General features: G+C 36.9%; 1 protein-coding gene across 4 annotated transcripts; it reads left to right on the plus strand.

Moving 5' to 3' along the window:
* Window positions 1–27,948, plus strand: HADHB (hydroxyacyl-CoA dehydrogenase trifunctional multienzyme complex subunit beta). 4 transcript variants are annotated; one of them, XM_087959558.1, is made up of 16 exons: window positions 1–137; window positions 1,958–2,032; window positions 2,381–2,422; window positions 2,911–3,007; window positions 3,111–3,155; window positions 4,928–5,027; window positions 8,756–8,843; window positions 10,497–10,684; window positions 11,413–11,593; window positions 21,464–21,585; window positions 22,474–22,553; window positions 22,682–22,729; window positions 24,203–24,290; window positions 25,978–26,052; window positions 26,446–26,610; window positions 27,440–27,948. In XM_087959558.1, the coding sequence occupies exons 2-16, from the start codon at window positions 1,966–1,968 to the stop codon at window positions 27,473–27,475; spliced, it is 1,422 nt and encodes a 473-aa protein (XP_087815684.1). In that variant the 5' UTR covers window positions 1–137; window positions 1,958–1,965; the 3' UTR covers window positions 27,476–27,948. The 4 variants fall into 4 exon arrangements, with proteins under 4 accessions (XP_087815684.1, XP_026527330.1, XP_087815694.1 ...); XM_026671545.2 differs by lacking the exon at window positions 1–137 and adding an exon at window positions 147–379; XM_087959568.1 differs by lacking the exon at window positions 1–137 and adding an exon at window positions 220–284.

The following is a 27,948-nucleotide window of genomic DNA, read 5'->3' on the forward strand; positions in this document are numbered from 1 at the left end:
CCTTCGTCGCTCTCGTTTACTTGAAGTGAGCCGTCCCCTGATTTGCCTGTTGACAAATCACAGCGCTCCTTGCTGTGGCGCGGCAGGTGCCCCCACCGTTCTCCCGAAGGGCACATTTCTCACACATTTTCTGTTTGGTAAGGCTCTTTTTCAATCATTGTTATGTGGAATGAGAAACGTTGAACCAGGGGGAGGGGAAGGGAGGGGGCGGTTTAGGCGGCAACGGCGAACGCCGGTTAACGTCGGCAAGGGAGGGCCTCCTTTGTACCGGCGCCCTTGGGCGGGTAAGGGAGCGGGGCTGATTGTTTATAGCCTGTGGTGGAGGTTGTTGCTGGCGGTGAGCTAATCTGCCTTGGTTTTCGCGCTCCCCCCCCCCAAGGTGGGCGATTCTAGTTCCCAAGCGGGCTGGAGGGAGGGCAAATGAGGGGGATTAGGCGGTGGGAGGATTTGCTTTCCTGCGTGGGTTCTCCGTGGAGGGAAGTGACTTGATAGGAGCAGTGGACGGAGACATTAAGGATGATGTGTCGATGTGCCCAATTGCCGATCTGCCTCGTTTTTCTTAATAGAGCTGCGTTGAATTACACATCCCGTTTTTTGCATGCAATGGAATTAATGAGAGGTGTAAGAGAGAGTCTCAAGTTGAGGAAGGGCAGTTGGCACGAGCAAAAAACTAGCTTAACTATAACCCCAAAGTACGTGCGAAGTTTCATAAGGAAGAAATGTCCCAATACTGTGCAAGCATAATATCAATATGGAATATTTATTATGTATCTGATAATTAAATTGCCCATTGTACTTAGGAAACACTGTTATGGTGTGATATTTACACTTTTCTTAACCGGGCGAATATCATGAAATTTTAGCAAAGGTTTATTCTCTTTTAAATTTGAAATCTTCATATATTGTTTAATGTTTAATATATCAAATATATCTTTTTTTGATTATTGTTTATCATTTTCCTTTCTTTTTTTCTTTTGTTTATAGCTTGTTTTATACTTTTGTTTGTTATACGTTTTTATACTGATTTTGTATTTTTGTTTTGTATATTATTAAATGGCAATAAGAATAAAGATCATTAAAATACCATATATAATAGAGCATTTTGATTTTCCCTGTCATAACTAGTTCATAGCAGAAAAAGACAATTGTTGACTTGATATTATGTGATTGATATTATGCAATTGATCCTGCCATTATGTGATTGATCCTGCATATATCCTGTATTCTGCAAGGTACAAAGTATTTGTACATCATTGTGCTTCAAAACTTTTTCCCAATTTCATTTCATGAAGCAGGTTGAATCAGTTGTTCTTGTATCTCTAAGTGGAAACCCACTCAATGAAATTACATAAATAGCTAAATGTGAATTTAAACCTGATTCTTTCCTATCCCAGTTCAGTATCTGAATTGCTACCCTATGTTGATTCTCCTTTTTGGAACTCATCTCCAAAACCATAATCTTACAGTAACATTTAATAAAATGAGCTGACGTATACAAACTGGGAAATGTAAGAAAAGATAGATGATAAGGTAGTATAAAGCATTTGAATGAATGTTCTTTTCAAAGTCTATTTGCATGGGCAAAACCTTGATGCATTAAAGCAAGAATTATACTTACCATGTTGCAAATTTGGTAAACCAGAGGTAACAAAATTCCAGTATAAAATAAGTATTTTCATCTACTGTGTATTATCTGTTATTAATAAAATAAAATTATGGTTTCTGCTTATGCCTTGCTGCTTGAAAATTTCCCAGTGTTTTTTGGAAACCAGATGGGGAACCATGAGCGTGGTTACTTTGAATGAACCTGTGAATTGGGCTCTGTGCCCACAGTATTTACTGTTTAAACAAGCTAACTAGGATCGCCAACAGGATCACCAATGTCCGATGACGGATATGACACAAGAAGAAAAAGAAGAACTAAAATAAATGACAGCAATTTTTTTTCCTGTTTCAGGCTTCAAAATGGCATCCTTGTTGACTTGTGGCATGAAAATTCTTCCTACCATCATTCCACGGGCAGCCAAATTCTGTAAGTTCTCCTTTAGATTATTAAAAATATTCAATGCATGATCAGTTACTGGAATTACATGCTGGTATGTTATAAAAGGTTTTATTCATTTTAGTTAAAATAGTTCATTGTCTTTTTCTGAGTTTCATTGCTCTTTTTCTGATGCAGATACTATCATATTAAGATACCATAATCCTATCATATTATTCATTTTTTGCTTTTGTGTTCTAAATGTCAGTACATTCTCTCTGATCCTCTTGGCTCATGATTAGTTAGAAGCTTATGAGAAATTTGCTTTGTTTTTCTGTCTGAATGACATTACTGTCTGTTTTACCTATGTTCTTATATTTTGATTTTCTTACATTTCAGCTTTGAGATCTTTCAGCTGCTCATCCCAGTTATTTGCAACAGGTACAGAAAAAATATGAATAGTCTGACTGCACATCTCTACTGTACTTGCACTCCTATGCTGTCTCATAAATTAGGATATAAAATAGATCTGAGATCACATAAATTAAATCCAAAACTTGTGAAAGTACTATAATCTATAGGAAATATGACTCTTATGGGCATGTGTGTATTACACACACGAATATTTTTTAAAAAGTGTTGAAGTTCTGTGATTCTAGTTTTGATGTTTATTTATGCTTCATTGAAAACTATAGAAGGAAAAATCAAACAATTATCTTAACGTTATTAAATAGAAGGAATAAATTGTGAGCTTTGGATGTTTTTAGACAAATTTCAAAATAAACACTACTGATCTTATCCTAGTGTAAAAAAAAATTTGTCCCTTTTCTAAACAGTAGCAACAAATAAAGAAATGCTTTGATTTTCAATGATTTTGTGATAATTCTTGCTCTATTAGTTTTTCTAGTAATAATTTATTATTGCTGCAGTTCAGGCCAAAAGTAAGAAAACCCTAGCTAAAAATGGGATGAAGAATATTGTAGTGGTGGATGGTGTTCGCATTCCATTTTTGCAGTCCGGGACCTCGTAAGTATTAAATCTCCCCTTTATAAAATTTATAAAAACAATTTAAGTATATTTTTCAGGAGTTAATGAGAAAGTATTTTTTTCTTTCTCTTCTAACCTTCAGGTATACAGATTTAATGCCACATGACTTGGCCAGGGCAGCACTGATGTAAGTAGTAAATAAATAGAAGTGGGGCAGTTTGGTTGTGATTTGGTTCATAGAGAGTTGTTTAGGAATGTTGTTATGCTTTGTTTTTTGTGCCTGAAGTGCCTTTTCTTCTTTCTTGTTTTATCAAACTACCCATCTCATGCTGCCATTCTTACTCCCAATAAATATAGATGGGAATAATTCACTTGTTGTCTTCCTAATGTACTTTGAATTCTTTCATCTTTATTTATATCACACCTTTATTATTTTTTATAAATAACGCAAGGTAGCCAGCATTTCTAATAGTTCTGAGTATGTGTGACTGGTATAAAGTTATCCAGCTGCTTTCATGCTTAAGGTGGGACTAGAATTCAGAGTCTCCAGGTGAAATGTTATCTTATATGGAGCTTTTGCTGAAAGAAGAAAAAAATTATATGAGTTAAGGATTGAGGATTTAAAAAATGTGGACTAAGTGATAGGCTAAAGGGATTTGTTTGATGTCTAAGAGGGAGGGAAGATTATAAGATTGTAATTATCTGTTAAAGGTAAATTTGGGGTCGCTGTATTACATAACATTTGGGGTTTTTTCTTACCTTATAACTTCTATCTTTTCTATGTTTTTCTTTAAATTTCTCTTTATCTTAAGTAAAACACTTACATGTGAATTTAAAAAAGAATTTGAGATAGAAGTGTCTTGAATTTTGTTGTGTCTTGCTCTGTAAGCTCTAGGGCTTTGCAATACTTTGGATTCAATTGGAAATAGTACTTTTCCCAAGAGCAGCAATACAGCTTCTCTCTGGATTCATTAAAGCTGAATGAACTGAAAACTGCCATAAAGTCCTTAGAACAGAGGTAGCTTCTCCAGTGAATTGCAGGAATTTACTGCATTCACCTTTTCTTGCATTCTGAACCATTTCCCCCCAGTCAGATCCAAACACTGCCCTAGAAACCACCTTGTGACTTGGCTTATAGAATGAAAAGGACTGTTTTCCCAGTAATAAAATCTAAGATTTATAGTTGCAATGCCATGTAGAATCCTATTTTAATTCAAGGACTACCTTTACTACTTTGCTCAACTACAAAGCAAGGTGGACTATGGGCTGTTGGAGCAAAACTGCGCAGGCAGTAGTAGCAAAGCGTAACTCTTTCCAAGATAACCTCTTGGCCTGCTCTGGGAACCGTTTAGTGTGAGAAAAAGTGTTTTGAAACCTGCCTGTTCTTTGATAATTTCCAGAATTAAAAAGTACACAAGACAATTTAATCACTTACAAAAAAGCAGCAACAAAAATCCTGTCAAGATTTCTGTTATCTAGAACTATCTAGATTCAGCAGATTACCTAGATTAGCATGTAACAAAATTTGGATCAGGCATTTTGGAAACGTTTGGAGAGCCAATTTGCTGTCTGATTCCTAGAGACTGCCTGGATAAGTCCCTGCAGTTTTTTTTGATAAAGTTTTGCAGAAGTGGTTTGCCATTGCCTTCTTCCTAGGGCTGAGAGGGAGTGACTGGCCCAAGATCATCCAACTGGTTTCATGTGCAGTCTCTCGGTTTCTAGCCTGCCTTAACCACAATATCGGAGTGGCTCTCATACTATAGATAGATGTGATTAAAATGCCTGCTTACACTAATGGACAGAACCTTGCCAAATTATAACCTTCTCTTCTTCAGACTGAATAATCAAGTTCAGTCTGTCCTCTTAAAGCACTCAATTCCCTCTATCGTTTCTGACGTGTTCTAAAAACACTCTTGATTTGACATTGAAGTGCCTTCTTTCTCTGATTTGTTCCCTCAGAGGCTTGCTATGTCGGACTGATGTGCCTAAGGAAGCTGTTGAGTACATTTTGTTAGGCACTGTTATCCAAGAAGTGAAAACAAGTAATGTTGCTAGAGAGGTATGTTAAACCAAAGAAGAATCACTTGGGATGGGGGCAGGTGGGGAGGGATATGAATGGAGATGAGAGGAAGGAACGAATTTTGAGTGGAATCTGGCTTCTAGAACTTAAAAATGGAGATATATGTTATAGGATAATGTTGCAGGATCCAAACTGGGTTGGTCACCAGGACCAGAGGCTTAGTCTTTTGAGCTTTCAGACTCATGCTGGAGCCCAAGAAAGCTCGGAAAACTAAACCTCTGATCCCAGTGACCGACCCAGATTGGATCTTGCCATAAAACTGGTTGACACTTTTATTTAATGGTCCCATTTGGGGGAAGGGTATCTGTTAAACTGCAAAGTTTGTTAAATTAGAAGAAGACATGAATACACGTTTAAAAGGTTGTAAAAATAGATAATACAAATACATATAAACAGTAAAAGAAGGCTGGGTGAAATGTAAAATATATCATAAATATGCTCTAATACCTTATTTAAAACTTGTAATACAATAAAACATTTCATATCCATTTTCTAATCAAAACATCTTTGATTAGATATGGTTTTAAGTCTTTGGCTGACACTGTCAAACATTTAAAAAGGAGAGATAGAAAAACTACAGATGACAAAAAACGATCAAGACAGTATAAACGATACAGAGATTATATATTGTTAGAATATAACCTCTGAAACCATAATTTTGGATAGGGTGCAATTCATGTTTAAAAATGTAGCCTTTAATGGTTTCCAAATAAAACTGAATTTTATATCAGAATTACTTTCTAAATATCTAGTCATTCTAAACATTTAAATTTTTTTTTAAAAAATTAAAAAACTTTAACCTTAAGACTGTCTACTATTGACCTCACTCCTTTCCTAAGAGGTCTGTAGGGGGCGTGCAAAAGCGCACCAACATGCCTACCGTGCCTGTCCTATTTCTTTTATTTTTTATTTTTTATTATATGTATCCATGTATTCATAACTATGTTTTTACTTATACTTATTATCTTGTAAGCAATGGACAAAATGAATAAAATAAATAAATTAATTAATTAAAACATACTTCTACATTTTGTGCATGCATTTAAAAGCCTGCCTTTCATTTTGCAGACTTGATGTACACGAAGGAATGTCTGATTCTGTTTCCTGTTCTCCAAGGCTTGATGCTGTATCTGCCAGTTTCCCTCACTACCTACCCCAGACTAGATCCCTCTCTGCCTTTTGTCACTTTCTGTGCAATAAACCTAATACATAGTACTTTCTAACTGCTGCCACCAATCTTCCTGTCCCACTCATCACAGATCACTTTCCCGCCTTTGCCATTTTCCTACAGGGCTCCCATCCTATTTTTTCCAGTGCTTTCCTGCTGCTGATCTTCCTAATCACCTAAAAAAAGGGGGCGGCTCCCATAAGAAATCCACTTATTAAAGTCAGTGTAACCCTTAAAGCAGGCATAGCTTTGTTTTTGGTATTTAGAAGCATGAAAATTGATAGGCCGATTTAAACAACAGAGATGGGCAAGTCTGAAGCCCTTTTTAAATATTTATTAAGAAAATGTGTATGGCTGCCCAACTCACTGATGGTAATTCTGAGCAACTTACAGAAGTAAAATATTGTTTTCAAGGCATATTCAGCCTTGAATTACAAAATATTACTTCGTCATTGTAATGACAAACATGGATCTGGCAATGCTGACAAAGATATCATTTTATGCTTTGGGCCAATCACTCTTAGCTCTAGGAAGGAGACAATAGCAAATCAATTCCCAAAAAGTCTGACCAAGAAAATTGTAAGGATTAGTCCAGGCATTTGCCAGGAGTCAATTCTAATTCAAAGCCCCCCCCCCTAAAAAAAACCTTCCTGAAAGCACATTTGCTTGTCTACAGCTCCTATATGCAAAAACCACTGAGAACCTAAACAAACTGCCCTAATCAAATGACGTTAAGAATGTAAGAGTTGTTGATTATTAACTTGATATCTGAAACTGACAAAGTCCAATTCTTTAGGATTAAGTAATTTCTTACGTAGTCACAGATATCAACCTTTCTTCTCCAGTTTGATTTTATCTACTTTTGATGACAATGATTTTTGTTGTTTTGAATGATGGACTTGCCCTTTAACTTGTTGACAAACCTATATTTATTATTTGCTCTGCTCATAAAGCATGTCAAATCATCTCCCATTTCTGACAGTTGCAAAAGCATTCATGTTTGCCTTTCAAAAACTAAGCAGGCACCTGAATGAAGTTTTCATATTAAAAGCCCCAAAGTTGCCATTTTTAGCAGTTAGACATCATAGTAACCGGTTACTGCTTGCATTTCCCCTCTGTACTGCTTCGCCTGTCAGCAGTTTTTGCTTGTCTGATTCTCCGCCTGTGCAAGTATCTCCATTTTAACATTCATGCTGAACTTTACCCCAGTTGGCTTTGTGTCAGTGGAGCAATGTTGTGTGGTATTGTGTAACCAAGGATACCTTACTTAGGCGTCTTACTGCTGAATCATAGAAACCAAGACTGATTAAATTGGAGCATTGCATTAATCCTGCTAGAATATTCTACCTCTGAATATATTCCCTGTTTTTCAACTTTTCATTCTGACTCTGGCTATTGGAAGTCCCGCTTCCTAACAGGCGTGCCTGAGACTAAGCTCTTGCTCCCTCGGCCGAGCTATCTTTCTTTGCTGTACCATGCCATATTTTCCATTCAGTAGCACCTCCACCTCCCCTTTTAACTGAAAGCAGAGAGGCATTTCTAGTACATTCTCTCTTCATAATTCCCAACATAAGTAAAATGTTCCTGAGAGAACTTCATTTCATGGGTGGCTAAAATAAGATTTATGTTACATTTTCCAGATAAAAAAATACTTTGGCATTCTGCTCCAGTGTACAATTAGGTAACTGGAGCTGGGGAAGCATTTTCTCAGGTGATTATTGAGACAGGAATATCTCAATAGGAAAATATTCACTGCTTGCATGTCCTAGTGATCTCATTGGAAAGCTAACTTTCAGTACTTTTCCTGGCAACTTTAGGATTACTCCCATGCTAGTTAAAATGTGTAAAGGGTCTTTTACATAGGGTGTCTCTGCCGTTAAGCCCAAAGCCTCCCAAGCAATTTTATGTATATGTTTGTAAGCAGAGGCAAACAGACAGCCAAGAACTTTTGACTCTGATTTGTGGGATTAACCATTTGACTATTGCAAATAAATGAATTTCTTAACCTGTGGTTGCTGTAGTCTGAACCTGTTTGTTACATTTGGTGATCTGGATTCACACATTTGATACGCCATTTTTTGTTTAATCATGGTATGATGTAAATTAGCAGGGTTTACCAAATAGGCTTAGCCAAAATTACAAATTATTACTTAATACGAGATCTGAACGAACCATTCTGTTTTCAATAAACTGAAAATTGCAATACAAAGAGTGATTATAATTGGCAAGCAGAGGCTCTGGTTATATTCTTTTAAAATGCTCTTTAATATTGATCAAACAAAAATTGTTTATTTAATATTGGTTAAACATAAACCTTATTATATTAATTGTTGACTATTAAAAGTTCAAAGAGCAAAAGGCTTCTATCTTTATCCAGTCATTGAATACACTAGTAAGATAAAAATCTCTCAACCTGAGTTTCCCTGCAAGATTCTTGCAAAACCCGCTATGCTGAAAACTGTGGACTGCAATGTATCATGAGAACTGTAGAAATTAGACATCTCTCAATATTCTGATTTGCTTTCTGACTTTTGTGTAGGCTGCTTTGGGAGCTGGCTTCTCTGACAAAACTCCTGCTCACACTGTCACCATGGCTTGCATATCTTCCAACCAGGCAATGACGACTGGTATGTTATCTTGCTTGATTAAGTAAGGACCATATATAAATAGAGTGTAAACATGCAGGAGAATTTATTTCTCCAATAGAATGTAGTATTAGCCTTTTAATATTGGACTGTTGCAACATGCTCTACGTGGGGCCACCCTTCAAGGATCTCTGGAAGTTTCAGCTGGTGTAGAACCAGTTGGATGAGCTGTTATTGAGACCTCTAGGGCAGCCCATATTACATCACTGCTCTGCGAGCTGCACTGGTTGCAAATTTGTTTCCGGGTCCAATTCAAGGTATTGGTTATCACCTCAAAAGTATTTCATAGGATAGGACCAGATTATCTGAAGAACCTGCTCATGCTGATAGAATTAGCCTGCCCATCCATGCCAGCAGAAGAGGCATGTGGACCCCGTCAGTCAAGGAATTTCAGCTGGCGGGATCCAGGACAAGAGCCTTTTCTGCCATGACACCCACCCTATGGAAAATCTAGGCCCCCACCCATGCCCCCCAGTGAGACCTGCACCCACCCATCGGGCCTTCTGAAAAACCAGGCTCTGCCATCTTGCCTGGGACCCCAATGGGAGAGTGGCAACTTGGAGGTGGTTAATGTATTAAACCCCACCTCCTCCCATGCATAATTCGTTCCTTTCCTTTCCATCTTGATTAATTGAATTGTATCTGATTTTTAAATGTTTGGTTCTTATTTATTCTTTTAATGTTGTATGCGGTATTTTAATTGTATGACTGTAAGCTGTTCAGACTTGCCTCGACAAGATGGGCGGCATCAAAGTTTAATAATAAATAGATAAAAACAAATAAATATTCTAACTCAGAGACGAAAGGAAAGTAGAATTTGCCCCCTGGAAGACGTTTGGATATTTTAAGGTATGTTAGCAATGATCTGCTTGGTCTTATAGTAAGAAATAAATATTAGTTATGGTTACAAATTCCTGGAGTTTTGCACCAAATTTTATCAGGAGGACAAAGAATAAACTATGAAGCCTGAAATGTCCTCAGTGATTTGCCATGTAGCAACTGATAGCCATCTGTTTTATTTAACAGAGGCCATCTCTTGGAGAGAAAAAAAGACATAAAAATCTATTTCTAATTTAAAAATGCTAAGAAAGCATTTACAGTGACGTTGCAGTCCAGAATAAAATAATATAAATTGCTTCAAAGAATTTCATTCTTACAACTTGATTTGCACTTTAATTTTCACATGCCTAATTCTAATAGGATATATAACAGATTTTACCAAGCTCCTTTATAAACTTGATAAATATTTAAATTTGGAAGATAGGCAAAAGATAGTATGCAAATAAACAGAGCACCTGAAGAAACCAAGATTTAAAAGTGTAAATGTATACCTAGAATCATATAAAGTGGAAACCCAATTGGATTTATAAAGTTGAACTTTTAAAGTGACTTTAAAAAATACTTTAGGAAAGAATTGTTATCTATTGAATCTTTAACTCTAATGTGACTTTATCAATTATCCCTCATATTCTGCTTGAAAAGTTTCACGATATGTATGAAGTACAAGGATGAGAAATAGCCAATTTAAAAAAAGAAATAGCATATAAAAAGTAATTGAAGGGATTTTTTTCAGTCAGGAAACTGATCAGTCTTCAACATGGTAACTGTCATGTATGTGCCTTCTGATTTTTATAGCATATAGCCTCATCGCATCTGGCCAGATGGATGTGGTAATTGCTGGTGGTGTTGAATTGATGTCTGATGTTCCTATCAGACATAGTCGGAAGATGAGGAAGATTTTGCTTGGATTTTCAAGAGCAAAAGGATTGGGCCAGAAGTTATCCCTGATCTCCAAAATCCGTCCTGATTACTTTGCACCTGAGGTAAAGGAGGAAATAGATTTCATTTCACTGCCTTCCTAAGGAACAAATTCAGAAAACGGGCAAGGATAAATAGAATAATCAGCCAGGGACACATTGTGGCCAAAAACAGTTGCTGACTGTTCTCTGATATCACATCTTCAGCTTTCATTAACTTTGGTCTAGAAAGCAATTCATAAAAGAAATAGTAAAGAGTTCAAGCCCTTAGCAGTTCACAAATCTTCCCCAAGATTCTTATATAGGCTTCTTTAACCAGATTTATTGGAAGGGAAAAGAGGTTTGTTACAAAAAACTTGGGGATTTAATATATTTAGCTTAGCATTTAATTTATTTCTAACTTTATTGATCTTTTGCTGAACATCTGTTAACTTCCTGGAGAGTTGGCTACCTGGTAAAGAAAACATGTGCAAGCTGTCATTCTTTTTCCCAGGCTTGAGAAACTCGTTACATAATAGAGAAAAATGAGGCTGAGATTGACGTACGGAATTTCTTTGCTGAAAGAAAAAGTAGGTTGAGGGAGGAGAGAGTCATGACCAAGTTTGTTAGGCAAAGCAGCTTAGGAGGAAGAGTAGATTAAACAAGAGATGGCAAAAGGTGAGCCACTGCATGCTAGTGTTATAGTACATATTTTACAAATCTTGTGGATTTACCTTCAGCAATTAGATTATGGAGCTGTCTGCGCTGAATTGAGGGGAACTGATCTTCACATGCAATTTTCTCAATAATTCTAGCTCCCTGCAGTGGCAGAATTTTCCACCAACGAGACCATGGGTCATTCAGCAGATCGCCTGGCAGCTGCATTTGCTATCTCACGTTTGGAGCAAGATGAATATGCTCTCCGTTCACACACTCTGGCCAAGAAAGCACAAGATGAATCCCTTCTCACAGATCTGGTAGCATTCAAAGTGCCAGGTAAAATGTTCGTTTAGAGGAATCTGTGGCAATGGTTCCACATTCCATTGGAAGTGTTAGGGATATACACCCTAGCAGAACGTGCAATGGTAGTCAGTCAGGCAGGCAGATATGTGAGATAAACGTTGTTGTAGTTTACACTCAGTAAAACAGATACAATGTGCTAGTTAAATAGTTTATTCCAGTAAGATTGTTAGTATAGTCAAACAGTCCATATATCATACACTAAGTTCAGTCCGTCTGGGGATTATCCATTAGCAAAGTCCAGTGTCGAAAAGAGGTCAGTAAACTTACGAATAATCAGTCCAGTAATATATCTCCTTTTTGCAGTAGAGATATGAAGAAAATCAAACCTCTTTTCTTCGTTCAGCAATAGCAGGGAAAACACGCAGTTATCACCATCAATCCATCATTGTCAGCAATCCAGTAAAAGCCAGCAAACAGTGAGCTCTCTTGCTCCCTCTTATGGTGATTTTACAACCGCACCCAAAATACATGGTCTGCATTTAAAGTGATACACACAATCATAGTCTATATATATTATTTTACCCAAACTAAGTTAGGTAACCATGTTATCCCTAACATTCTCCCCTTTTGGGTAATATAATAACATATATATCTATTTACAACTTTAAACCATAGTTTTCAAAACTTTCCTTGTGCTTTACTGCACCTTGGGCTTTTGTAAACTGATCAGCAAAATTTTCTTCAGTTATGCAATATTCCAGACTTATTAAACCATTTTTTACAGATTGTCTTACATTCAGATATCTAAGATCTGTATGCTTAGATCTCGTTTTCACAGCAATATTTGTAGCCAACTGTATGGCTGCTTGATTGTCCTCATACACTACAATGGCATCATTAACAGTTATTCCCATATCTAATAACAACTGTTTATACAGAATTAAATCAGTACATAATAAAGATAGACATGAAAATTCTGCTTCCATTGTGGACATACTTATGTGTTGCTGTCTAATTGACCTCCAACCAATCAGTGCTTTACCTAATAGTATAGCCATACCTGAAGTTGATTTCCTAGTGTTTATGTCTGTTGCAAAACTTGCATCAGCATATGCACTTAAAATCAGATCATCTTTTGGCTCCAAATACAATGCATAGTGCATTGTCTTTTTAAGATACCTTAATATACGCTTTAGCGCTTGCCAGGGACGTTCAGTGGGTTCAGCGTTGAGTCTTGCCAATTGATTAACGCCATATGCAATGTCTGGCCTTGACCAATTACTAATATACGATAAACTACCAATTAATGATTGATAAATAGTCTTATCGAATTTTGAACTTTGAGCATCAGTTCGGCAAAATTCCTGACTCATTGGAGTTTTTGCCGGCTTACAAAGTTCCATTTTATACGTTTTTAGCAATTGGTAAATTTTATCTTCTTGAGATATATATATTTTTTTTAAGACAAATTTTATTAATTTTTAAAGACAAACAAAACATCATTAAGCATTGAAGACATTAAACCTCTTTCCATTATAAATTTTTACAAGGCAGATAAAACATTATTTTATACAATATAGTTCTGATATATCCCATTTCCACTTAAATGTCTTTTAGCAGATTTCTCATTATTTCTCTTTGCTCTTATTCAGTTACATTTCTTCTGTATTTATCCATTTTATAATCATCATATTCATATTTCCCTCTGTCTTGTTTGCAATTATTCTCCTCTAGCTTTCCTCCAAGGTTTTATTAAATCTCAAACGGACATACACACACAAAACACAAAAACATAAAACTTCTTTTTAAAAAGTAGCTTGGCCCCGGATTACCACTCTTTATGTGGACTTGAATTAAATTTATGCTCATCTTATATACCATTACCTATCTTATTTACCATTCTATATCTTCATTATAACTTCTCCCCGTTTTCCACTCTTCTTAATTCTATTTTATTTATTTCATCTTAATTTAAATCATTATACTTGTATCTTTTGTCCATTCTTTTCCAATTATCCATTTATCTCATTCCCTATAGTAGAAAAAAAAAAAGATTTCTCCTGAAATCACTAATCGAAGTATGATGCCTTTCCATCACTCCCCTAAATTAACATTTAAGGTAACACCTAGTTCCCTATCTGATTCTGCTTAGTACACTCTACCTACTAATTTTTAAGAGAGAAAGAAAATAATAAATCCATAAAGTAATTAAATATATAATTAAACATTAAATCTCATAACATTCCAATTATCTATTTCAAAAACAAATGCTACAATAATAAATTCATACTAACATCCACACAATAGTCAATTAAACTCTATACTTAACCTAAATATTTTAAACATTCCTTTTAATATTTTATTGTCTTAAAATCTATCATTATTAAACCTTTAATGTTTTAATCTTTACTTAAGTCTTATAAAATTCTAATTTTCTATTTCTACTACAGATGCTACATTACTATCTTATGTACCTTGCAGAATCCTTTTGAAATAAAGTTATACGTTACCCTTTATCCCTAAAAAAAAATTTCTTTTTCACATCTTGTTTCATACCTTTGTGGCTTTTCCCCCCCTTCTTCCTTCCTATCTTATCCCATCTGGTCTTTTTACCCCCCTTAGCTTCCCCTCTCTGTTGTATTTCTCTTTTCTTTTGCTTTCTAACATTGTATTGATTTTGCATCTTATTTTTCTCTTTCTTAGATGTTTTTTTAAGTCTTATGTCCTTTTTCCTTCCTCTCTTTCTCCTTCCTTTCTTAATCAATTTTATAGATTCGTTAAAGATGGCTTCTTCTTCTTCTTCTTCTTCTTCTGCTTCCTCCATCAATTGTTGTGTTTGCTGTAGCAAGCGCCATTTCTAAAAAGCGAAAAATTTCTTTCACAGCGTCTTTGCCTTTTTTCTTTATTTTACCATATTCCTCTCTCAGTTCATCAACAGATAAAGCCATTATAAACCTTTTCTTCTTCTTTTTATTTTCTTCTTCTTCTTCGAACAACCAAGATAATTCAAAGCTTAAAACAATTCTCCAAAATCCCAAAGTCATCAGACAATCCAAACAGAGCACAAAGTTCTTCCCTTCACACTTTTTCTTCCTGGGGTAATATCAATTGGAAAGGGGAAAAAAAAACCCAATCTGTATTTTAAAGTCTTATTGCGATTAACTTCCAATCTCAAAATCTTCCAGGCATCTCCTCCAACAAAATCTTAATATAAATTTTTCTTTCATCCTCTCCCTTCCCACTTGTAACAAAAAGCTTTAAATTTTTACCTTCTATAAAATAGAGGCTTTTCAATGTCCATTTGTTAATTCCATAGGGAAGGAGAGTAAACTTTCAGCACTTTCACTCGCAGCTTGTAAATCTCTTCTGGAAACAAAGTATCTTTCAAAAAATCAAGATTTTTCAGGATATTAAATGCATCTTATAGTCCCAGTTCAGCCAAAAAACTTTCGCTTCAAAACTTTCTCCTTCTTCCTCCAGCACAATCTTGTCCAGCTGCCGGCTTCTTTGTGGCGGCCATTACTGACCGCCGCTGCACCGCCTTGAGAAAAGGGAGTTGTGCCGGGTGGGGAGGGGGTCTGCGAAAACCCCAAACCCCTGTCCGGATCCCCCCTATCTTCGGCTGCCTCTACGGGGCAGCCTTATCCTCCAGACCCGTCGGGATCGGAGGCACCAAGACGGCTAGCGCAACAGGGATCGCGCAGGGTCGCGAAACCCCGCCACCACCGAAGCCTGGCAAAACCGGAAGCCCTTCTTGAGATATCTTAAAGCCACTCTTGGTTTTGTTTATTGTCAATCCTAAATACTGTCTTATTTCTCCTAATTGCTTTAATTTTATCCTCTTACTTAATAATGATATTATTTCAGTAGCTTCATTATTAGTCTTTGTAATTAAAGCAATATCATCTGTAAACAACAATAATAATGACACCGTTCCATTTGTCTCTTTCTTAAATAAACATGGATCAGCTAAACCTGCTTTAAACCCTATATTGTTTAACTCCTTAACAATATATTGGTTCCATTCATAACCAGATTGCTTTAATCCATAGAGACTCTTTTTAAGTTTCCAACAGTCATTATTATTTTTACTATCCTTAATACCTACTGGTTTCCTTAAATATATAGTGTGCTGCAATGGTGCATGCAGATAGGCAGTTTCTACATCTAAGTGATTTATAATATAATTCTTCTTAGCTGCCCACACTAAAACTGCTCTCAAGGTTGTTGCCTTTAAATTCGGTGCAAATACTTCATCATAATCATATGCAGTTTGATTAAATCCTTGAGCTACCAACCTAGCCTTATGGGTAACAGTCCCATTTTTACCAGTTTTTAATTTAAATATCCATTTGCAGCCAATGGACTTTTCACCTGGAGGTAATTTGGCATTTTCATAAACTTTCATTTCCTTTAATGAATTTAGTTCCTTCTCCATTGCCTTATGCCAATTTTCCTGTTCCTTTGCAGGATACATCCTAAGTTCTTCAACAGTAGTTGGAACTTTACTAACTTGGCAAACTACACTTGCTTGGTACCTGTCAGGTGGTCTGGTTACACATGTAGAAAGTCTAGGTATTACAGGGCTTACAGGTGGACTTTCATGTACTACCTGTTCCTGGTTATCTATTTCTTCCTCTTCTAGTATTTCTTCCTGTTCTGGTCCTATATGCTCTTCATGTACTTCCTCTTTAATTGCGCTCTTCTTATTACTGATTTGTTCTTTTGGTCTTTTGTAGGTTTCTATAATTACTTCCTTACTTGAATCTTGCTCCAGTTTTTCCCATCCTACATGTTCCAGGAATTGTGCACTAGCACTACAGTAAACTCTAGATGTACCTTTTTCCCAGAATCTGTATGATTTGTGATTAGATTCATAACCTACAAAGAATAACTTTTTAGCCCTATGCTGACCCTTGTGTCTCAGTTGTGTAGGAATATGCACCCATGCTGGTGCTCCAAATGTGTGCATGTAGCTTAGGTCAGATTTTCTACCATGCCACCGTGTGAATGGTAATTCACCTGTTGTTGAGTTAACAACATTATTCAATATATGATTACCACACATTATTGCTTCTCCCCACAAAGTTTCAGGTAATCCTGAATCTGACAGCATAGTACGAGCCATTGCTTGTATTGTTTGGCCTCGTCTTTCTATAAAGGCATTATGTTGTGGCCTATATGGTGCAGACTTTTTATGTTCAACACCTGCCATCTTCAGTCTGTTTTGGAATTTATTGTTTATAAATTCCGTACCATTATCAGTTATAAGAGTTACTAATTTCCTTTTAGTTTTTCTTTTTGCAAATTTAAGCCAATTAAAGAAATTTTAATATGTTTCAGTTTTGCTCTTCATTAGATAACAGAAACCATATCTGGAATAATGATCCATTATACTTAGTATATAACGAGCACCTCCCACACTTGGTTTTTTAGGACCTATAATATCAGCAAATACGACCTCTAGAGGCTCCTTTGTCTTAAATCCATTTAATCTATTTGCTGGTATTACCTTGCTTTTTTCTTGACTACAAGCATTGCAGTGCAAATACTTACTGCAAGGCTTTAGTTTTATACCTTTAGATAGTTCTACCGTTTGTTTGAGCATTTTAAAATTTATATGCCCTAAACGTCTGTGTAACAAATGTATGCATTCATCATGAGGTTTAACATTATTATATACTGTGTTAGCTACCTCTAATGAATTATCATTTAACACATACAATTCACCTTTTAAAGTTGCATTCACTTTTTTTACCTTCTTTTTCAATTATGCAACTTTCTCCCCTAAAGGTAACTACATAACCTAGTTTAACCAAAACTCTAACCGAAAGCAAATTAAACTTAAGTTGTGGTACATATAACATTTTTACATTTTCTTTTATGCAAGAACAATATGCTATACCTTCACCTTTAGCTTTCAGTTTCCAGCCATTAGCTAACGATATCTGCTGTGAACTTGTGGACATCTTAACAAATTTTTTCTTATCATTCGTTATGCAGTGCGATGCTCCACTATCTACAACCCATAAATTATTATTCACAGTTTCGTTGCTATACATGGCTAACTCTATGCATTTTTTATCCTTTTGATGCCTTTTAGCATTCTGGCTGGCATTTTGGCTTTTTGCTTTCTTGCAGAATCTAGCCAAATGTCCTTTTCCTCCACAATTAAAACATTTTCTAATTGTATATGCTGACGAAGATATTTTCTCTTCTTCTTGGGGTTGTTCCCTTCTGAATTGATCCCTTTCAAGCCTTCTCCTGGCTTCTTCAATTAATCTGCCAGTAATGTCAGTTAATGTAAGATTATCTTTTGGCAGAACTTCAAGTGAAGTTACATAGTCGTCGTAGCTCTCATCTAGCGAAGACAAAATTATATAAACTTGATGTAATTCTGTGAAGATAAGTTCTTTTTCATGCAGTTCCTGAAAAATTCTCTTCATAGTGTTTATATGACTCAGCATGTCTCCATTCTTTTGAAGATGTGTTCTAAACAGCTTTCGTGTAAGATTTATATGTGCTCCTACACTGTCTCGAACATAAATCTTCTTTAAATTCTCCCAACATTTCGCAGCTGTTTCTTCTCCACGAATATGGACAAGCTGCTGGTCAGAGAGTGTCAGTCCTATTATACAGAGAGCTTGCTCATTCTTTAGTTTATATTCTTGTATTTTCTGGGCATCATCCTCATGCTCTGGATCCCATGCATCTACCTCTGGTGGGTTTTGAATTATATTCCACAAACCTTCTCTTCGTAGAAGTAGGCTGCATTTCATAGACCATGAAACATAGTTTGTTCCACCCAGTTTGGATATTAGAGACAAACTTTGTAAATTGACTTGTGCCATCTTTTTCTGGATATTAAACTATAATTAATAAAACACAGCTGTCTGTTTACAGTATTGTGTAACTACACAAACTCTCACTTTATATATAAGCCTGTTATATCCTGGTTAGTCTGACTGTGCACCTGGGCCCATAACCAGTGTTAGGGATATACACCCTAGCAGAACGTGCAACGGTAGTCAGTCAGGCAGGCAGATATGTGAGATAAACATTGTTGTAGTTTACACTCAGTAAAACAGATACAATGTGCTAGTTAAATAGTTTATTCCAGTAAGATTGTTAGCATAGTCAAACAGTCCATATATCATACACTAAGTTCAGTCCGTCCGGGGATTATCCATTAGCAAAGTCCAGTGTCGAAAAGAGGTCAGTAAACTTACGAATAACCAGTCCAGTAATATATCTCCTTTTTGCAGTAGAGATATGAAGAAAATCAAACCTCTTTTCTTCGTTCAGCAATAGCAGGGAAAACACGCAGTTATCACCATCAATCCATCATTGTCAGCAATCCAGTAAAAGCCAGCAAACAGTGAGCTCTCTTGCTCCCTCTTATGGTGATTTTACAACCGCACCCAAAATACATGGTCTGCATTTAAAGTGATACACACAATCATAGTCTATATATATTATTTTACCCAAATTAAGTTAGGTAACCATGTTATCCCTAACAGGAGGGAAATATTTTTCTCTTGAAATGGCTTTCAGCTTTTATCCATGGGCTGTCAGACTCCTAAATACAACTACAAGCACTCCATGCATACATGGAAACATATGACTGGTTTCCCCCTAATTACTTGTATAAGGGCCATTTTCTATATTATTTTTGTTGTATTGTAATTTTGTTATGGATAGCACCAGCAGGAGCAAAATCAATTTTGTTGTATACATGTACAATGACAGTAAAGGTTGTTGTTGTTATTCAGTTTAGACGCTGAATAAAGAAAGAGAGCTCTTAAAGATAAGAGAGAGGAGACAAAACTTGTTTTTACCGATAATTAGTTTTTTTCTCCCCTTCTGCTTTATTCTTCCTGCTCTTCGTAGTTCATAGATTTCTTCAGTGGATGAGTTAAGATTGAAACATATGCCTTACCTGTGCCTAATTCCTGCATATGTTCAGCCACATCCATACAGCAAATAAGGAAAGTGAAAACCTTTGCTGATACCCTAATTTATTTGGGACAATTTTAAGTATTCTCCTTAAAAATACATATTTAGAAGTAGCAAAGTTGCATTTTGTGTTTAGATAATAGCAAATTTTCGTAAGATATGAATAGCTTCATCAGATTTAATAACAAATTTAAAAAATAAAAAGTATCCATTATCTCTGGTCAAAATGTTGACTGAATGCCTCCTATTAAAATGCTAGTAGTAAGTCAGTCAAATGGGCCTCAAAAATGCTTTAATGTTCTCAAGAGTACTTTGGTCAAAGTCCTTCCTAGTGTTATATAGTGTAACAAGCACAACTACCCTTCTTTTTCTGTCTTTTAAAATAATACAAATTTATTTTTCCAAGACAGGTTGTCATCATGCAAAATGATTATGGACTATACCCATAATGTAACATACTATAGGAATTGATATTAATGATGCCACCTCCGGCTATAATTGTCTGGCTGACACAAAGTCCTCAGCCAGTTGCATGACTTTCACCATAACTCTTACCATGGGATGAGTATTCTTCAGAGCATCTGGCTGTGATATTTCCAAGTGATCTAAAGGGAGCCTTCCCCAATCTATCTGTAAAAGTGTTAGACTTGAATTGTCACAAATCCTAGTCAGAGGCTGTGCTGGTTAAGGATTATGGATGTTGAAATCTAGTACCATATTCACTCTATAAGTGTTGTGGTTAGCCGGCAACAAGTGCAGACGGCTGAGGAGAGCGAGGACTCAGATGAGGGACCATTAGGGAGTGGACTCCTGCCTTCAGAGATTGTGGGGGCTGGCAGCAGTGATGAGGAGGTTCCCGAGGAGCCTGTGCCAAGTTCGTGTGCGTGCAGGATTGCTTGGAGGAAAGAACAGTTACAACAGCACGGGCGACTCGGGAGTAAGGCTGCAAGGTAATGGCCCCTCCTTCAAGAAGATAAAAGCTAGCTGTGAACGAACGTATTTTGCAGAAGGCAAAGACATTTTGAAACTACAGTTTCATGGACATTCCAGTATCCTGAGTTTGTATTTGAAGATTCTTATTTTGCAAATTATTTCTTGTCTGTTATCTTTTGGCAAGTCTCACTCAGTTTGGCAAGGCTTGTGCTTATCACAGCTAATTATTTTGTAAAAGCATTACAAGGTTTCTGTTCTTTGTGAATGGTGTTTGATTTGTCAGAAAAGGGTTTGGGTCAGAACAATAAGATGCACAAACATTTCCACCCATTTTTGGGGTGGAGGGGGGGAGTGTGTCTTATAGTCCAAAAACTATGGTACTAGATTTCAACATGGGCCCGTTTTTGGCCTCCCAAAGCCTCCACGCATCCCATTTTTTGCCCTCCCCAGCGTCTAGAAGCACTCCACGGGTCCCATTTTCAGACTCCCTGGGGAGGGCAAAAACAGGACCCGGGAAGCCTCTGGAGAGTGCTTCTGGATGCTTAGTTGAGCAAAAACAGGACCCACAGAGGCCTACAGAGGCCAAAAATGGGCCCATTTTTTACTTGCAGAGTGTTTCTGGATGCTGGGGGGTGGGTGGGTTTGAAAACATGCACAGAAGCAAAAAAACGTTTTTTTCTTGTTTTCCTCCTCTAAATCAAGGTGCGTCTTATAGTCTGAAAAATATGGTAATTGTGAAGAGTACCTAGTTGGGAAGGGTTTACTAGAGAGAGGCAAAGTAACAAACGATCTTAGGAAATCTTGAAGGTAGAACAGAAGATGAAGTAAATAGTATGAGAAAGAATGAATCCATTGGAAGGGAATACGGGAAAAATCTGTATGTGTTTAAGAGTATGAACAGCAGAGGTCCCAGTCAAGAATTGCAGAAATGAAGAAGGTTGAATTTCACAGGTAGATTTTCAACATAGCAGATGTCTTGAACCTTAAGCCTCTTCACATGTTTGACTCTTACAGGAAAGGACACTGTAGTGAAGGATAACGGCATCCGGCCATCTTCATTGGAGCAGATGGGTCGACTGAAAGCTGCTTTTATCAAACCATATGGGACTGTAACAGCTGCCAACTCCTCTTTCCTGGTAACACCCTTGTACATTTGCCTTTGAAAAAGACATTCTGAAGCATCTTCATTATACAACATAATCACAATTGCTGGAACCTTAGATTGGCATTTGCTTTTAATCAGAATAGATTAAAATTGATTCAAGTATAATACCAAGCCACAATCTGGCTCATAAAGGACCCTTAGCTGTTCCTTTAAAGTTTATGGTTGTTTCTAAAACTTGCTTATGACTATTTGTTACTTATCCAGGGTTTGATAGTGATTTATCATCCTAGTAATGCAGTAACATTGGGAGGAATACTGTTGTTTCCTTAAAATTCAAAATAGTGTGAAATGGCTCATTTTCTACATCAGTGTAAGCATTGTTATACAATAGAAGAGAATATATGTAGCTCACAGTTGAACTGTGCTCTCTGATCTTGGTTGTTTGCAGGTGTTTCATTACTTGATTGACCTGATTAAGGACTCCACAGTTGTCACACAGTCATCATACCTTTCAAATTACTTGGGTCTTAACATTTTGTGGCCCAAAACTCCTCCACCAAGTGTCTGGCTTTCCTGCTTCTTTTGTCTTTTTCCATGTTACCTGTTGTTTATGTTTCCCCTCCCTCCCTCCCTCCCTCCCTTGCTTCCCTTACCATTATCTTTTCTTTTCACTCTTTACTTGGCCCAACTGGTTCTTCTCCTTTCAGTCATCTTAGTTCCAGACTTCTTCCTGGCTACCAATTTTAAAATTCAGGGTTACCTTTTGGGGGGATGCAAAATCATTCATTTTGCATTAGGCTCAGTTTTGATTTCTTTTAAAATAACAAATACAGTAATATGCAAACTGAATTAAGAGACAGAGGGGTTGAGCTTAACTCTTCTTTCAGATTCTGATGGCATTTTTACATTGTCTCCACAGACTGATGGAGCTTCAGCAGTACTCTTAATGACTGAAGAAAAAGCTTTGGCAATGGGATACAAACCAAAGGCCTACCTCAGGTGAATGGAAGCTCTCCCCTCCCTTCTCTCACCATCTGTCATAAAACCATGGCCATTTTCTCATCTATGTAACCATGTAATCAATCTCTCCTCTCTCTCTCTCTCTCTTTTTTTTAAATACAATTTAGAGATTTCGTATATGTATCCCAAGACCCAAAAGATCAGCTTCTGCTTGGGTAAGTTGTAAATTTAGAATCCTTTTTACCATGAAAATAGAAATGTGTCCTTTTTCCAAATCATTTTATTTGTAGAAACCTTATTCCCTCTTTCTTAGTCCCAGGCAACTGTCCCAGTTGCTGCAGGGAGGTGCAACATTTTTCAGATGGAGGCTCACATTTGGTCCTTAAGCGGTGTGTTAGGCATCACATTCTTAAAAAATACATAGAGCTGAAATTGAGTGAAAATATGAGTTATTTTACTACTAAAAAGGGGGGGAGCGTGGTGGCCCAGCTTTTAAGGCGCTGGGCTTTCAAGCAGTAATTTGACAGCCCGGGTTTGAGATCTGAGTGACATGCTCCCATTACTTGTCCCAGCTCCTGCCCACCTAGCAGTTTGAAAGCATGCACATACAAGTAAACAAATATCCCACTTTGATGGGAAGAAAACAGCATTTGTGTTCCTCGGTGTATAGTGATATTGGCCACGTGACCACGGAAGTATCTTTGGACAACGCTTGTTCCCTCAGATAGGAAACAGATGAGCACTGGCCCCTAGAATTGAACACGAGTAGACAAGGAAAACCTTTACCACTAATATGTATATGACTCCTAACTCCCAACTAATTATGTAACAGTATGATTATTCCCTTTGAATATAATTATTTCCCCCTTTTTGTCACATAAAATTTACTGGCAGCTTTTTCTTGGGCAGGACTGGCAACTACAATAATATTTCATGGGGTGGATTGCCACTTTTTCCACAATGTATCTACTGTGGAAGACTTGACTTTTGACAGTTGTAGCAGCCTATTTCTGTGATCAGTTCCATTCAGCTAAGATTCTCTAGGATTCAGGAACTCAATCCTCCCCTACTTTCTCCCACACATTCTTCCCTAACTCTTGGCATAGGACTGAATTGCCATCAGCCCCCTCTGAAAATCATTCAAAAGAGTTGACTGTCATGGAGTAGACAAATTACTGAACTGCTGACTAATGGTCAGACATACCCAGTTTGGATTCTTGCATTTTGCAACTGATACTTGAAGAAACATTGGCTGAGTCATAAATGCAAGTCTCCACAGCTTGCAAGAAATGGTGTAAAATCCTCCTGAATTCTGAAATTGCTTTGTTTATATAGTTTCTTTTTATTTTCATTCATCTCTTTAGCATATCTAATTTGCAGCAAACATTCTGTTTCCATTTCTTTGGTTGCACAGCTTCTTATATCACCAGCAAGAGATAAAACTTAGTTACTATAGAGGTATTGTATTCTCTATTCAGTTTTTAGATCAGGGATGGGTAGGATAACAATTCTTCAAGCTCCTTGGAAGAGAGAGTATTTTTGTTTTTTTCTGCCAAATAAAAAGAAACTGTGCCCTTTTATAATGATGATACAGGCAGGTTCTTCTGAATAGCTGCAGCCTTTCTCAGCCAGTAGGTTTCCCTGTCCAGAAGGACCTGAATGCAGCTCTTGGCTTCTTTTTCTCTTAGGCCAACATATGCTACTCCCAAAGTTTTGGAAAAAGCTGGCCTAACAATGGCAGACATTGATGCGTTTGAATTTCATGAAGCGTTTGCAGTAAGTATTGCTAAGGTCACGTGCAAAACAGATAGTTTTGTTCAAATATTTCATTATATTTTTTATTTCACTCAGTAATTGTAGTTTTCAATCTTGGGTTGATTAGTTATTAGTTATTATAGAGGGAACTGAAATACTCTTTCTACAATTTTAGCTATTCAACAACTTAAGTAAAAATAGTTTTAAAAAGTCACTTTAAATGCATAATACACTACCACAAACAGCTAAAAAGACTGAATTAAAAGAAATATCTTTCCAACTTTTAAAAATGTTGTAAGAGTAGGATCTGATCTTATGGAAGACTATTCCATAACACAGGAACTGAGTCCTTTTTATCTAACTTACAAAGTTCTGTGAATGGAAGCATCCTCAGAAAAGTCTGTCCTATAAAAGTTAGCAACAGGACAGATGGTTATTCAGCCCTAATCCATGTAAAATTTATGGAGTGAATATGGTGAAGGCATGAGAGGCAACCAGACCACCTCTTGCTGCTCACCCCCGGCTGTCACCCCCTGCCCTGTAAAATGGAATGTGTTTCATCAGTTCAGACTTCACCAGACAATGGCCCGTTTATGGTTAGGGGCATCGCTTTCGAGATCTTCGTGCAGGGACCACTGTCCTCCAAAATGAAAGCCAGATTGCATGATCTAAATGTTTAGATTTTGAAAGAATCTTATGTATCAAAAGGCTATATAGGTCATGAAGTTTTGAACCAACCCTGTTAAAACAATGCATACACTAACATTAAATATCCCCACCACCAATCCTCATGCTTTGGAGCTTTCAGCACCATTTGTGTCAGGTCATTAAGAGATTTTGCCAGACGGGATGGCCATGATGTGAACAGACTCTTTCCTTTCGCTTGACCATTCAGAATGAAGCACAAAATGAAGTCTCTAAAATACAATGCCAACAAAAAGGAAACAAAATTGATTGATAGAGCAATAAAATAAAAGAAGTAAGTGAGGCTATTATAGGACTGTTCTTAATTCCAGTCATCAAGAAACAACGTTATATATAGAAGCCCCAGTCCTTATATGCATTGCATCAAGTTTGTCTCGAATCCTGTACTTCTCTGTCTACTTTTTAAAAATAAATTTGGGGCAAGGTCACACACTGATATTTACACACAGGCAGGCCAGGCCAAGCCCGTAAATTCATATTGTTGTGGTCCCATTACTTTGGATAGCTGTAACAACAAGGCTCCATTTAGTGATTAGGGCTTATAGCATTCCCTGTTGGATTCAAATTGCTACACTACAAATCCATTGAATGGCCTTGCTGACAGAATCCACTCTCTCTGGAAATTGGCACATTTATAATTTATTACAACTTTGGTAGGTGATTTTGCTTATTTCAGCTGGTTTGCCCCATAGTGCATTGTCACCTATTTCGGAAATGTCTTATGAGTCATGAGACTGCTTGCTTTTGCATTGTGGTATCCTACATGTTAATGGTCATGAGAACAAAACCAGTAAAGTAGCATAACACTTTAAGCAGTGATTGTAATTAAAGTTTGGCAATAATAATTTGGAAATGTGTAAAACCTCAAGTGCCTTATCAGCTAGTTGGTTTGTGTTAAATCTTTTGGAGTTACAATATATGGTTTCTATTGTAGAGATTGCATGTATTTTGACTATATTAATGCTGTAATGGAATCTTCCCTTTCCCTTCTTTTCCATTATAGGGACAAATTTTAGCAAATCTCAAAGCCATGGATTCAGATTGGTTTGCCCAGAACTACATGGGCAGAAAGTCAAAGGTAAGGTTAAGGTTACTGTGAATTTGTATATCCACGATCTTTCTGTATTTTGTCCTTCCTGTTCTCAGGTTTCCATGCAGCTTATCTTATTTTCCCTGTTAACGAAAGGGCAGAAACTTCATAGAGGGCATGGTGGAAGTTAGAGGCATCCTGTTTATAGTTGTCTTTACTCCTTTCTGAGGTCCAGTGTTTGTCACATGTGAGCAGACTTACTCCTTCTCCAGTGATGTTACAGTGGCTGAAGCAGTCACCTGGCAAACATCAGCTGAGTTGATATATTACCTACTCTGATTGTCTTTCAAGCTTATGTTTTGTAACTTTCTTCCTTTCATAGGTGAAATTAGATAATTTATTTCAGAGCCTAAGTCTCATTTACTGTTCTCCTATTTATAGGTTGGAGCTCCTTCTCTGGACAAATTTAATAACTGGGGTGGATCCCTGTCCTTAGGGCATCCTTTTGGTGCTACTGGCTGCCGTTTAGTAATCACAGCTGCCCACAGGTTGAAGAAGGAAGGAGGACAATACGCCTTAGTGGCAGCATGTGCTGCTGGAGGACAGGTAAGAATCCTACAATGAGCAATCTATATTCGTTTGTTTATATATTTGTTTATTTATATTTTTGTTTATTTATTTATATTCCACCTTTATTATTTTTATAAATAACTCAAGGTGGCAAATATACCTAATACAGGTAGTCCTCAACTTACAATCACGATTGAGCCCAAAATTTCTGTTGCTGAGCAAGGCAATGGTTACATGAGTTTTGCTCCATTTTACAACCTTTTTTAATCAATTGTTAAGCGAATTACTGCGATTGTTAAGTGAAACATGTGGTTGTGAAACAAATCTGCCTTCCTCCCATTGACTTTGCTTGTCAGAAGCCAGTTGGAAAAGTTACAAATGGTGATCATATGGCCCTGGAACAATGCAACTGTCATGAAGTAATGCCAGTTGCCAAATGTCCAAATTTTGATCACATGATCATGGGGATGCTACAACAGTCATAAGTATGAAAACTGGTTATAAGTCACTCTTTGTCAGTGTTGAAGGGCCACTAAATGAATAATTGTAAGTCAGGGACTACCTGTACTCCTTTTTCCTCCTATTTTGCCCACAATAATAACTCTGTGTATTGGGCTGAGAGAGAGTCACCCAGCGAGGTTTTATGCCTAAGGCAAGACTGTCTCCTGGTTTCTAACCTAGTGCTTTAATCAGCAGAACAAAATTGGTTCTAGACTCAATGTAGCAAGGCCATAGTCGCCCTTGTGCTTGGCAAGGTTTCCTTTTGTAACCCTACTTTCCCAATGTTCATTTTTCTTTCTTCTCTCTTGGGATGGGAATCTTGTTTCTCTCTTGTTGAGTAATTTCACTTCTTCTCTTGCTGCAGGGCCATGCAATGATAGTTGAGAATTATCCGCAGTAAGGAGGTGAAAATTGGCACGAGGGGATTTGCCTGTTATCTGCAAGACAGCGAATGTAGTAATAATGCTTCAAAATATATCTCTGGACTTTGCTACAAAGGACTCTCAGTGGCTTTTGTTAATATTTTCTAGTGCCTTCAAAAACTTGTTTCACAGTAAATGGAGAAAGCCACATATATTTCATCTGAATATTTAATGTTAATATAGGTTTCCTGCCACTTAACAATACCTGACTACTTTTTCCCTCCATGAGAATAATATTGTAAGTTGGCATGCTGCGTTTTGCAAAGTTGTCTGGTAATGAGCGATAAAGCAAAATTTGCTATGCAAAGAGAATAGTTCTTAACAGATTTTAAGTGAATAACATGACTTTGAAGTTTTCTTTAAAAGGAAAACCTCTTGTTAAGAGAAAATAATCTAAATGTTCTATACAGTATTTGTCTGACATCAGCCTTAATAAATGAGAAGACTGGAA

This window comes from Notechis scutatus, chromosome 1 (genome assembly GCF_049901735.1).
Source record: "Notechis scutatus isolate UNSWTSFEM ecotype Mainland chromosome 1, rNotScu1.2, whole genome shotgun sequence".
Lineage (NCBI taxonomy): Eukaryota > Metazoa > Chordata > Lepidosauria > Squamata > Elapidae > Notechis > Notechis scutatus.